We start from the raw sequence: 14,779 nt of genomic DNA, 5'->3' as shown, positions 1-14,779 counted from the left end.
CAATGAATCCCAAATTTCCAATGTCACACACTTTTAAGCTATATTGAAGGGACACCACTCATCACATGTGTATGTGTACTCGTATAAAATTTATGCATGTAATATATAATTGTGTAAATGTCTATGTGTACACATTTATTTTTATACACATATTCACATTTGTGAATATATGCATATGTATGTGATTTTGTGAGTGTATATCTTTCAAAATTGCAAGAGGGCCTTGGCTTCTGGTACTCACAAAGAGAAAACTTTAGAAGAAACAATAGAAACCCCTTAGAGAACATGAAAACTAGTTTGTCTATGCTCCTGTCCCAAGTTATAAATCCCTAGAACTAAGGAGCAGGACAGTACATTTGGATGAATACTTTTGCTTATACACTTTTTTTCTAGAGATAAGGATTCTCTCCTTCTTTATATCAGTCTCTGTTGCTCTTTCACACCTTGGTTTATATTAAGTCACAAAGGTAAAAGGTGGAAATAGTATGATGTGTTTATAGGATATGAGGGAAATGAGGGTATTAGGACATTAGTAGAAGGCAAATGATAAGGAGTTCTTCAACAGAAGAGATTAAAAAAATCATTATTTTATCAATTCATGTTGTGGACAATACAAAACACATGTATGAAAATGAATTTGGCCATATGATTAAATCTATAGAAATCTGCCCAACTCATATTATTGAATGTAAGATACAATAAATATATGTTCTTTTCTAAAATTGTTTTTGTTTGGTTAGTATTTCGTTGTGGGGGCCCCATTTGGGGTTTTCTTGACAAAGAGACTGGAGTGGTTTGCCTTCTCAAGATCATTTTACCAATGAGGAATATGAGGCAAAGAGGCTTAAGTGTCTTTCTTAGAAGCACACAGCCATTCAGGGTCTGAGACCAGATTGAAACTTAAAAAATGAGGCTGCCATGCTATCCACTCAGAGACTTAGCTGACCCACTATAAAAGACAGGAACATTTAAAATAGTACCAAAAAATAGAGCCAGTGTCACACCATTATCAAGATATTCTTTACAATGAAAACAAAGCAATTGATTCCAATGAATACTTTCTAAAAGAAAACTTATGTCTGACTTTTATCTATCATTATATATGTACATTTACATATATATTTTAAGCGATAGCCCCCCTCCTCAAAAATAAATGTTTTTCTATGCTCCACCTTATATTATCCAACACAATTTTCTCATAAAGTTTCAATACTCTGGTCTCATGCTTAATCTGAATAATGTAATTAGGATGTTTCACCACCAACCAATGAAGATCTCTACAGTTATAGTATTGCTTCATGTATTGTTTCCCCCTTTGAGCAACATTCTGGGTAATTTTTTGTAACTTTATGTTTTTTTCAGCTCTGGCTATTTCAAAAGCATGGTACATATTCTTAGGAAAATTAGTCATGATAGTCTCCCAGGGAAATGTAACTTTAAGGATGATAATGACTAAACTTAAAATATTTTGCCAAAAAACTCTACTTAGCTTCCATAAAGGTTTGCCCAAACCTATGGGTTCTCTGGCACTCTGATTGCATTTTTATCTGTTTACTCTATCTCTGTAGCATAGGGTTATAAGAGCACTGATGTGATAGATAAAATATATGTGGATGCATTCCATTTGGAACCTCACCATGACAGCAGTCCTGTACCTGGCCCTATTTTATTAACCCTATTCAAAATCACACAACTTAATCTCAACCTGCCTATAAATTCTAAGTAAATGATTATTTCTCAATTTGTACCAATCCAGGTATAAATTAATTGTGATATTATTCTGAGTGCCCAAAAATGAGTCTTGTATTGCTTATGATTGATTTCTCTAACCTTGAGTTAAACTGAACCTCAACTTTGCCAAATTCCTAGCCATTCCCTAAGGCTATACTCTGGAAGACTTGTTGGTTATCTCAAGCTCCTTATTTTACCAAAAATACTCAATTAACATTTTGTATCAAGACCTTAGGCCATATGGATTTCTGATTTAGATGTTAACTCTATCTATTGTTTTAGGTTCCAATAGTCCCTATCTCCTGATGATTACCTCATAATGTTAATGTATGAGACCACTTGGCTCTCCCCTTTCCCCACCATAAGGTTGTAACCCCAATAAAAGTAGCTATATGACAGTTGGGAAGAGAGAGCTATGAACCTTCTAAGCTTTTGACCATCAGAGCTTACTCGCTATCTGTCTACCTTATGCCAAAGCTTTCTATATCTGCGTGTCTTTATTCTCGCCCTATGTTCTCTTTCCATTAGTTTTTAACCTGCTACCCATTTTCACTTAGTCATTGGTTCCCCTTTCTGAGTGTCCAACCCACTAGGCATCTTTGTGGAGCTGCTGGACAGCTTCACAATTCAAAAAAAGTTCAAGGCCAAAGACATTAGAGCAATTGACTACATGGAACTGCTTGCATGTTATAAAACTAAAGAATTTGCTTTAACAATGACTTGACCCCACTAAGAGTCAATGTTCCTGGGGACAGCTGGGTAGCTCAATGGATCAAGAATCAGACCTAGAGACAGGAGGTCCTGGGTTCAAATCTGGCCTCAGACACTTTCTAACTGTGTGACCCCTGGGCAAGTCACTTGACCCCCATTGCCCACTCTTACTACTCTTCTGCCTTGGAGCTAATACACAGGATTGACTCCAAGAAGGAAAGGTTGGTTTTTTTTTAAAGAGTCAATGTTCCTTATCTAAGCCATGAGGCTAAAATATTTTTGTTTTATTTCAAGTTAACTTTGAATTTCATGTGCAATTCAGGAGAGACTGAACTTATTGAACACATGATTGAATTGATGTTTTTGATGCATTTGCATCTTAGTGAAAAACTCCTATTCCATAAAAACATTTAATTATGTAGTCGTCCTTCATCTCCAAGGCATTACTCAATATCTTCCTCATCATAAATCTAAAGAAAAAGGACATATATCTATAATCAATCCAGATCCATTGAGATAAATAATCTAATCTGAATCTGGGAACCGTCTTTATAGTATGCCAGGATAGAGTCAGTGACATCAAGTTTACATAGTTTATCTCAAAGGAGGCCTTCAAAGTTCCAGACTGGTGCTTGGAAGGAGGTTCTGCCATTTATTTACTATTTAAAAAATGACTCTACCCAAAAGGCTAAGGGTTCTCTGGAAGACTAGGGCACTCCTATGAATAAAGGGAATAGACTGCTAAATAAAAGTATTATTTGCATCTAATTTCTACAAAAACTCTAGATTTGACTGGTCTAGTAAGTATCAGTTGCAAGTCAAGTTAATACTGAGTATTTGTTTGGATTTGAGATATAAAATCTCTGAAGCATTTTCTTTGTCATCATAGTAATCCTTTTGTTTTGGATTTTAAATTGGCGTTGGGCACTCTTTTTTCTTTTGCTCATAAATGGTTAATCAGCCAATAGGCATTTTTTTTAAACCCTTAATTTCTGTGTATTGACTTATAGGTGGAAGAGTGGTAAGGGTAGGCAATGGGGGTCAAGTGACTTGCCCAGGGTCACACAGCTGGGAAGTGTCTGAGGCCGGATTTGAACCTAGGACCTCCCGTCTCTAGGCCTGGCTCTCAATCCACTGAGCTACCTAGCTGCCCCCAAGCCAATAGGCATTTTAAGCATTATGTGCCAAGAAATGTGCTAAGCACGGAAGAGAAAAACATAATATTATGCAATGAAAATGACATCTTAAATTTGTAGCAATCTCATTAGCATTATCCATTATTCGTATAAGTGAATAGGAGCTGCCAAACAACTATGCCAACCAAGACAGCTGTTTCCTTACTTAATCATTAAGAACTCATACCTATCCCAGTCATGAATCACCAATCTAGGTTTTAAAAAATGATGCTTTAAGGTCAGAATAGGTTATCTCTTAAAAAAAAATATGAACATTTGATGTAAAGTTAGCATCATAATGGATGTATTAACCAAATTCAGTCCATGCATTACATGAATACTCTCTTCTTGTAAAACAATTCATTTCAGTTGATTAAATTTATATATGATATATCTATATATATATGTATTTTGCATTAACAGTGATGAACCACAACAAAAATCTTTTTTGTAGCAGCCATATTTTGATATTGTGGCCATTTCCAATACTTCTGTTCACAAACAATTTATATTGTTATAAGAAAGATTTTTTTTGTAATCCCCCAATAAATAAATAAGGAAAGAAAAAGAGTGAAAATGAATTAATGTCTGATTAAAATAATAGAAAAGGGGAGAGAAAATATTTTTTTTCTTTCTGAGAGGGAAGTTCCAGATATAACTTTTCATTATAGAGGAAATTATTCAAAGACAAATTTTCACTTATTATCCAATAGAAGACAATCTCTCACTTTAGACAAAGGACCAAATTAACCTGTATGACAAATTATCCCATGGATTGCTTGATAAAGAAAAATTAACCAAAAATAGGAAACCATATAAGTTTGCCTGTCATTGGCAATCAATCCTTCACCATCTAGGGAAAAATTAAGAAATCAAGTTCACTCTGAAGAAAAGGCAAGTTTTCCAACTACCAAGACTAGTGAGTCTCTATACTTTTTTGTTCATATATTTCTAAGAGTAAAATATTTACAATCAGTCAATAAGAATTCACTATAATTTTATTTTATACTTTTACCAAAAGAGCAATTTATTGTTTACATTAAAAATATGGAAAATAGAAATTAACGGTAATAACATAAAAAATGAATATTATCTTACTTAGTACACTTTTTTGCTCTCATTAATTTCTCATTAATTTTTTACCCAAATCTGTAAATTTTAGCTGGTTTAAAGAGACCTAGAGAAATCTTTACTTCTATATGCTCAGGAGGTTTCAATTTTCATTAGTTTATTCACCCATATGTGTGAGGAATAGCAAGAATGCAAGTATTGTAAGAGATCAAACAACTAGATTCAAATTCAAGCCTGGGCTGTACTCTGGCATAGTTTCAGAGGCCCAGCCAGAGCCTAAATATCAGTTAAAAAGGGGTTTGGCAACAAGGGCTTATCCCAATCAAGGAAGCCTCCTGCTGGCTAGTACCTCCTGGGAGGTTAAAGGAGTCAGCCTTCTTCACTCACCAAGTGTAGTTCTAAGAGAGAGATTTAAGAGCAGTCTCACCAAGGATTCAGTGTCCTCTTCTAAGTCCAAGTCAGGAACAAAAAGAGCCAAAAGCTGAACTCACTGAACTCTCTTTTAAAGGGGCTTCTTTTGCATCACTTCCTGTGTCTTCCTCTTAGTTTATATGACCAATAACAACAGACATTTTCCTTAGGACTGCCCAGGAGGCAGTCAGTAAATTCTGATTCATCATTCACTCTAGCACACATGGTTCATAGACCTCCCAACTTGTGAGTTAAGTGAAGTTGTTTACACTTTTGGTGATTAGATTTGAGAATGGGAAAGATAGATTTAATCTCATTATCACAATATAAATGAATCATTGAGCACTAGTAGTGCTGTACTTTGGAGGGAACATTCAAACCATGAAGTCTTAAGCTCCATTTGAGAATCTGAGGCCTTGAAAATTTATCTGCTTCATTTTCAAGATCCAAATTTGTACTTGAGACCCTGAATTCCAATGCAAAACACAACAAACATAAGAAATTCATCTGCTAAGAAATAAATGCTAGGGAGGCATTCAAAGTATTGCAAAAACCTGGCAGAGTTATTTCCTTAGAACTTCATAAAAACTTTGGGAAATAGGTGTTATTATTATAATTGTGTAGTTGAGGAAACTAAGGCAGAGAAAGGTTCAATAGTTTGCTCATGGCCACCTAGTTTTTAAGATATGCAGTCAGATCTTCCTGGATCCAGGCCCAGTCCTTTCTATCCATTGAACCAATTAACTGATAAGGAAGATTAGTCAGTAATTATGGTGACTTTAGAGAGCCTAGAATGATGAAGAGTGGAGTGGTACTTCCTCTAAGAACAACCACTGACTTGTACTGTTTACAGCTGTAATTAGATCAGTTCTGAATAGTCCCTGACAACCACCTCTAAGAGTTCTCCAGTGTAAGAGGCATTTTCATGGGTGTTATAAGATCCGATATCACAGGCTGATGATGTTGGGCAGAAAATGAGGGTCTTTATCCATCTTGTCTTTCCCAAAGTCAACTGCATGGTCAGCAAGTGCTAATAGTGTACATATAAGATACTGTAGTGGGAAGAAGAAAATGAAGACCCAAGAGAAACTTATAATTCCCAATAGTTACACAGAAAGGACCACTTTTAGGTTCATTTCATAAATTGATAAGGGTGAAGGGAAAAGAACATACCTTCTAAAATATTTATAGTAGCTCGCTTTCAGTTGACAAAGAACTAGAAATTGAAGGGGTAGAAGCTCCATTGCTTGGGGAATGGCTACACAAGTTGTGGCATACAATTGTGAGGAAGATTTGTTGGGGTTTGCCAACAATAAAGAGTACCTCTCTAACTTAGAAGAGTGTCAATTTACTTGTGACTTCTAAATCAAAGTGAAGAACCTAAAGGAATCTCTCAATTGTATATTCCTAAGTGAAATTATTCTGTTTGTGAGGAAACTCCATTGATCTGGGGCAGAGGCAAAGGCAGCAGCAGCCCCGAGAACCCCAGAAGTCATAATGCTCAACAGATGGTAGGAAAAATGTGGAAAACTAGAGAGCAGGGTTCCAGTTGACCTGGACTCAGAAGTCCTAGGCTATGAGGGAGGAAGAAAAGAGTTATCAATTTGCAGTCCCCAAGGGGAGGAGAGTCCATTTCCCTACAGGAAGTTGAGATTTTAATGAAGTTAAGGAAACTGGCTTAAGTCCCCTTCCAGCTCCCACCTACCCCTCCTCTAGAGCAATAGCTAAATCCCCTTTTGTGATTTTGCCCCCTCTCCCTCCCAGTTGCCAGTTTAACTATTCACTGCAGAGTTGCCAGCAGCCAGTGCCTCTCACTCTCAACATGACATTCCAATATCTAGGATGAGTCAATAAATTTGTATGTCTTCACTGATATAAAATGAAGAGAGGAAAAAAAGAGGAAAACACTTATTTTTCTTATAGCCGGTATTCTTTTTTATTCCTCAGATTAGGAATAATGACTTGAGGGTCAGATAGAACTTTTCAGGGGGCTGCATCTGGCCTGCTGGCTGTAGTTTGCCAATCCCTGATCTAAAGAGTACAAAAACCCCTCTCAGGTTCCTGTGGGATGGTTGTTCTGTTTTGTCTATGGAATAACAGGGAGTTTTGTGAGAAATATGATTTATCTAACTTTTCATTCTCACAACATAGGCATTATATTTTAAATTTTTATTACTATTATTCATTCACTTAATAATATTTAATTGAATATTTCAACCAACTAACCACTTCAGATGATGTGATGTAATCAAGGCAATAAAAGTGTAAAATGTATCTCAGCCTAAAAGCTATGGGCTTTAGTCCTTCTCATAGATTTTCACATTTTTTTGCCTTTGCCATCTCATAAAAGCAATTGTCTGCTGTGATGGCTGGCAAAATAAAGTTTTGCTAATAACATTTGTTTGTTTGTTTGTTTTAATATTTTTAATTTTTTAGAAAAAATTTTCCATGGTTAGATGATTCATGTTCTTGCTCTCTTTCCCCCTAACCCCTGACCCCCCATTTCCACTGTTTTCTTTCTGTGTCATCAATCAAGACCTATTTCAAAATTATTGATAATTGTTCTTAGGGTGATCATTAAGAGTCTACATAATCATGTCGGCATCAACCCATGTGTTCAAGCAATTGTTTTTCTTCTGTGTTTCCACTCCTGTCATTCTTCCCCTGAATGTAGGTAGCATTCTTTTCAATAAATCCCTCAAAATTGTCCTGGGTCATTGCATTGCTGCTAGTACAGAAATCCATTACATTCAATTTTACCACAGTGTATCAGTCTCTGTGTATAATATTCTCATGGTTCTGTTCCTTTCACTCTGCATCAAATCCTGGAGGTCATTCAGTTCACATGGAATTCCTCCAATTTATTATTCCTTTGAGCATAATAGTATTCCATCACCTGCATATACCACAATTTGTTCAGCCATTACCCAGTTGAAAGGCATACTCTCCTTTTCCAGTCTTTTGCCACCACAAAGAGTGCAGCTATAAATATTTTTGTACATGTCTTTTTCCCTATGTTCTCTTTGGGGTACAAACCCAGCAATGGTATGGCTGGATCAAAGGGCAAGAATTCTTTTATAGCTCTTTGGGCATAGTTCCAAAATGCTATCCAGAATGGTTGAATCAATTCACAACTCTACCAGCAATACAGTAATGTCCCAATTTTGCCACATCCCTTCCAACATTCATTACTCTCCCCTGCTGTCATTTTAGCCAATCTACTAGGTGTGAGGTGATACCTCATAGTTGTTTTGATTTGCATTTCTCTAATTATTAGAGATTTAGAACACTTTCTCATGTGCTTATTGATATTTTTGATTTCTTCATCTGAAAATTGCCTATTCATGTTCTTTGCCCACTTATGGATTGGAGAATAGCTTGATTTTTTGAACAATTGATTTAGCTCCTTGTATATGTGAGTAATTAGACCCCTGTCAGAGGTTTTGTTGTAAAGATTTTTCCCAGTTTGTTTTTTCCCTTCTGATTTTAGTTGTATTGTTTTTCTTTGCACAAAAAATTTTTAATTTAATTTATTTGAAATTATTTATTTGAAATTTTGTAATTTTTTCTAACTCTTGCTTGCTTTTAACATCTTTCCATGCCCAGAGATCTGACAAGTACACTATTCTGTGTTCACCTAATTTAGTGATAGCATCCTTCTTTATATTCAAGTCATTCACCCACTCTGAATTTATCTTGGTGTAGGGTGTGAGATGTTGATCTAAACCTAATCTTTCCCACATTTTTTTCCAATTTTCCCAGCAGTTTTTGACAAATAGTGGATTTTTGTGTCAAAAGCTGGGCTCTTTGAGTTTATCAAAGACTGTCTTGCTGACATCACTAAAAATCAAAGGAGAAATTAATATAATCAAAAGTAAAAGAACTAATGAATTAATAAATAACACTAGAAGCTAGTATTTTGAAAAAAACAGATAAAATAGACAAAATACCGGTAAATCTAATTAAAAAAGAAAAGAAGAAAACCAAATTAACAGAATCAAACATGAAAAGGGAGACCTCACCTCCAATGAAGTGGAAATTAAGGCAATCATTAAAAATAGTTTCCTCAATTATATGGTGATAAATATAGCAATCCAGGTGATATGGATGAATATTTACAAAAATATAATTTTCCTAGATTAACAGCAGAAGAAATAGAATACTTAAATAATCCCATATCAGAAAAAGAAATAGAACAAGCCATCAAAGAACTTCCTAAGAAAAAAATCACCAAGTCCTGATGGATTCACAAGTGAATTCTATTAAACCTTCAAAGAACAGCTAATCCCAATACTATAAAAATTATTGAACATAATAAGCAAAGAAGGAGTCCTATCAAATTCCTTTTATGACACAACTATCATATTGATTCCAAAACCAAAAACAGAGAAAGAAAACTACAGACCAATCTCCCTAATGAACATAAATGCAAAAATCTCAAAACTAGGAAAACCTCCAGCAAGTAATCAAGAGGGTTATCCGTCATGATCAGGAGGGATTTATGCCTGGAATGCAAGAATGGTTCAACATTAGGAAAACCATCCACAAAATTGACTATATCAACAAACTAACAAACAAAAATCACATGATTATCTCAATAGATGCTGAAAAAGCCTTTACAAAATACAACATCCATTCCTATTGAAAACATTAGAAAGTATAGGAATAGAAGGACCTTTCATAATAATAATAAATAGTATATATCTAAAACCATCAGCAAGCTTCATATGCAATGGGGATAAATTAGAAGCATTCCCAGCAAGATCAGGAGTGAAACAATGATGCCCATTATCACCTCTATTATTTAACACTGTACTAGAATCACTAGCAGTAGCAATTAGAGAAGAAAAGGAAATTGAAGGCATTAAAATAGGCAATGAGGAGACTAAGCTATTACTCTTTGCAGATGATATGATGGTCTACTTAAAAAATCACAGAAAATCAACTAAGCTAGTAGAAATAATCAACAAATTTAGCAAAGTTGCAGGATACAAAATAAATGCACATAAATCATCAGCATTTGATTATATTTCCAACACATCACAGCAGCAAGAGGTAGAAAGAGAAACACCATTTAAAATCACCCTAGACAATATAAAATACTTAGGAATCTATCTACCAAAACAAACACAGGAATTATACGAACACAACTACAAAACACTTTCCAAACAATTAAAACGATATCTAAACAATTGGAAAAACATTGATTGCTCATGGGTAGGATGAGCTAACAAATGACCATTCAACCCAAATTAATTTACTTATTTAATGCCATACCTATCAAAACACCATCAAACTTTTTTACAGAATGAGAAAAAACTTCATTTGGAAGAACAAAATATCAAGAATATCAAGGGAAATAATGAAAAAAAACATGAAAGAAGGTGGCTAGCAGTACCAGATATTAAACTATACTATAAAGCAGTGGTCATCAAAGCAATTTGGTACTGGCTAAGAGACAGAAGGGAGGATGAGTAGAATATACTTGGGGAAAGTGATGCTAATAACCTTTTGGCAAGGAAAGTAGTCCTCTGTAAAGGAATTCCTTACTCAGAAGAGTTGAGTCTTGTGTACCTCTCAAAAGTTTTGGAATTGGCCAAAGTTTCAGGAAACAAAAGTTATGAGATTCCCAAACTTATTTTTCACTTGAGTTCTTCACTTGGGAAGAAGGTTACAGGTGCAGAGCTTCAAGGCAGGATGGTCCCCAGAGTTCCTACCACATTCACTATGCTCAAAATATTTGTCTAGCATTCACCTTTGAGGATATGCATGGATCAGTTTTCCAACTTCATCCATAGGGTGTACTTAGAATAATATCCAGGAGGCAAATTTTCTCTATAAAAATTCTAATTCCCATTCCAAGGTTTTTGACAGAGTACTCTCAGGTAACATAGCCAGGACATCTATAGAAAGAAATGAAGGAGGGAAAATTAGCTCTAGAGTACTGTCTCATAGAGCATGAATGAAGGATTCAATCTTGACTGTTTTCACTGGTTATTGTTTTTTTAGACATTTGGTATGTTGATCATGAGTCTGGGAAAATTGTGCCTCTTATTTTCTAGAGGAATCTTAGTGCTGTTCTTGCAGTTTTCTCTTTCTGAGTACCGTAATGTGCAAAATCCTTGCTACTTGAAAAGAGAGTTTTATCCAAACTATCAAAAGGATGGAGACCTAATTATAGGGGCCTTTCTCTCTGTATGGAAGCAGTCCTTTGATTACAACAAACCGAGATTTTTCAGATCTACACCACCATTTCATGGTGAAACTTACCGGTAAGTGAATTTTTCTGTTCTTTTTGATTCACTGAAATATAGTCAGAAGTATCTCTGTCTGGCTGACATAGAAATGGTATCATATAAAAGAGAACATTGACATATTTCTTTAAGAGAACAAAAATTGCACATCTATGTCTATGAGTTAATTTAAAATTTTTAGGGTTAATTTGGTTTTTTTGTTATTTTTGTATTAACTATGCAAAATATTTTTGAAGAAATTCAGAATATTTGTTACATTATCTTTTTGGCTATAGTTAATATGAACATTTATTTTTTTAAATATATTTTTCTATGTTTACATACTTCATTTTCTTTCCCTCCCCTCTTCCCTCCTCACTGGATTCAATAAGCATTTCCACTGGGTCATACAAATGTTATCACTTCATGAGATAACTTTAGATAATTTCACTCATCAAAACAGACTGAGCACCATGTGTAGGGCATAGGCTCCATACTGGGAAGGTAAAAATGCAAATGACCCTGACCCTGAAAATGAAGTGCATGATTGGCTATCAGAGGAAAGTTGCCTGTAATCAAATAGTTCATTATTCATTCATGTTACCTTCCCTTGAATTATATGATTGACCTTCTGGAATATTGAGACATAAGACTCATATAAAATCCTCAATATTGCTCCTGGTCCTTTTTTTTCTACTTTCTTTTTCTCACATCCTTCTATTCCTCAATTCCTCAATGGTTTTCCCTGATGGTTTTCAAATATTTTCAAATATTCAAATATTTCAAATATTAAGGGAGACAGTGATTTCATTTATTTTTGGCATTGTTCTCATGTCATCAAAATGCCTTCGGAGGTAAAGATAATCTGTTCTTTTCTATGGAATTTCCAAATGAAACCTTAAATGTGGCACAGTATTTTTTAAATGTGGCACAGTATTTTTTACTCTTCTTAAGAATTTTATCTCTTGAATAGATAGAGATAAAGTCAGACATGGAGTTGAAAGAAAGCTCAAGACAATTGCCTTTACATTTCTTTATTACCAATACATTCTCTCTTGGAGAACATAAGAGTTTCCAATTTTTCCCTCTTTTTTTCCTTTCTCAGACCTTCTTCCAACTCTGCATCTTTGATTACTTTCTTGCTCTGGTCAGATTTTTAATTATCCTGCATCTCTTCTTAATAAATCGACTCTGAGTAGGAGTAACATATTGTACTACAAACATTACTCTTTTTTTGCTAATAAGATTACATTTTATCAATGTTCATTATTAGCCTTTTCTTTTCTTATTAGGAATAAATGGAAACTTGTCACTTCTCTATCTATAGGCAGAATTATCACAAGGGATTTTAATCAACATACTCTATGAGTGCAATTATTCCAAACATCATCTTTATCAGTGAATTAGGTAAAGAACTAGATGGAATCCCATTTCATCTAGAGAAGAAAGAGTGTTGAGGGAACTCTAGAAAACCCCATTAGTACATGTACTCTTAAAAATTGAAATAAAGTTGAATCATAACAAATATACATAATCTATATTTTATATTTTACACATATGCATATATGGATAAAATATATGATAGCTACCTGTACATGTATACATATACATATGAATTACATATACATAGGCAACTATCTTTGTCTTCTTTTACATTCCATTAAATCCTTCTACGTATTTCAAAGTTCAAATGGAATATCAATTTGGCTTTTCATATTTGACTTTAAAAATAGGAATCACAATGTTTCCCATTAAACATGCAACTATTTCACAATTTCCTATTTTTTTCAATGCACAACCTTCCTTCAAGACACCCAAAGTAAAATATCCTGTGTCAATCTTAAGTATCTATTAGACTTCATTTTCTATATTCAATCACTTGGGATTCTTAATTTCTACCTCCCTATATCCTTTTTATAACTGTCCTATTCTTTCCACTCACTGAATGACTACTTCAGTTCAGTGTTTATTTTCCCCAGCTATTACAATGATCATTTAATTAATTTCCTGCCTCAAGTTTTTTCTGGTTCCAGTCACTTTCCATAAAAGTTCCAAAGTGATTTTCCCAAGGAACAGTCCTAGTATTGCATGGGCCTACTTACAAAATTCTAATTCCTTCCAGTTACATCTTTTTCAAATGAAAATTTTATGTGATTTAAAACTTTTTGTATCCTGTCCCTCACCTTAAAAACTAAATTGATTATTCTTTGCAACCTTTCATGCATATTTTAATTCATTAAGATATTCATTTAATTAATTCACTTTATCTTTCATCTCTATGCTTTGCAAAATCTGATTTCCATACCTTGAATCTACACTCACCTCAATGAGTCTCCTCAGATTGTTCAGTTTTTGAAGGAACAATTCCAAGATTACTTTTAAGATGAAGCCCTTTTTTCTCTCTGAAGTGCTAATGAATTCTCCCACAATGATGGTTTGTCTTTTACCATATTCCTTATTCTGTATGCAACACTCAATCCATAATGTTGCCTATAAGTAATTTTGCTTAGTTCTTTAACCTCTTCCTAATAATGTATGGGGATGCTCAAATGCTTACAAAATTTCCTAGGTCTCTAATTTACTATGTATGAGATCAAGGATACTCATTTGCTTTCCAACAATTTCCATAACCACACTATCTATGGAGAGTTCTTTGATATGACTATCAGGCAAGTAAGTGTAGGACCTTCTCTGAACACAGTTATGATAAAGAGTAAAAATCAGTGTTTTTCAATGAAGATATATCTACTCCTCTGCCCATGACATGGGAGCCCATTAATGCTGTCCATTTTTATTCTGATATATATTTTTGTCCTTAAGACATCAAATCAATTTAATAATTCTTGTCTTAATGTCAGTGAGACAATTACCATCCATTCAGCACCTCCTGTGTGGCAGATATTGTGCTGAGAATAGCAGATAGAGAGAAGAGCAAAAACAAACAAAAACTGTTCTCAAAGAATTTGACTCTTTTCTCCAGATGGATTGATGATTTATTAGTTTATTTGACTTAACTCTTATTATTTTGACTGAAGTAAAATCTGCTAAAGTAAAAGCCAATTTATTCTGATTTCATCTATTTAAAAATTTGTATGAAACCTCCACAATTTTAGGCAGGATATATATCTCCTTTCTCCATCTCAGAGTATTCCTTAGGATGGAATTCTGTTCCCTTGCATTTCTCTCCCTTCTGCTTTTCTGGACTTCATAATCTCCAGTAAGTTATCATTCTCCAAGATGATATCAGCTCTGAAAATTTTATTTTCTCAGATCATATCCCATTGATCTGCAGCTCATCATTCACCACCATAGGTTATTCTATCTTACCCTTTCTTTATATCTTTTTCCCCACCTCTTATCTTCCTCCATTAGATTGTGAGCTCCTTCAAGGCAGAGAATTATATATATATATATATATATATATATATATATATATATATACAAAAA

General features: G+C 34.3%; 1 protein-coding gene across 1 annotated transcript in view; it reads left to right on the top strand.

Annotated features, from left to right (window-relative positions):
- The first annotated feature begins 11,126 nt into the window (after positions 1-11,126).
- The window catches only part of LOC123251020 (vomeronasal type-2 receptor 26-like), a 60,225-nt gene continuing 56,572 nt past the window's right edge, over positions 11,127-14,779 (top strand). The window contains exon 1 of the mRNA XM_044680177.1: positions 11,127-11,371. Coding sequence (XP_044536112.1) covers positions 11,127-11,371 — 245 coding nt within the window. The remainder of the gene's footprint in view (positions 11,372-14,779) is intronic.

This window comes from Gracilinanus agilis, chromosome 6 (genome assembly GCF_016433145.1).
Source record: "Gracilinanus agilis isolate LMUSP501 chromosome 6, AgileGrace, whole genome shotgun sequence".
In the NCBI taxonomy this organism is placed as follows: domain Eukaryota; kingdom Metazoa; phylum Chordata; class Mammalia; order Didelphimorphia; family Didelphidae; genus Gracilinanus; species Gracilinanus agilis.
Note: the sequence above shows the minus strand (reverse complement) of the source record. Positions and strands in the feature narration are given on the sequence as shown.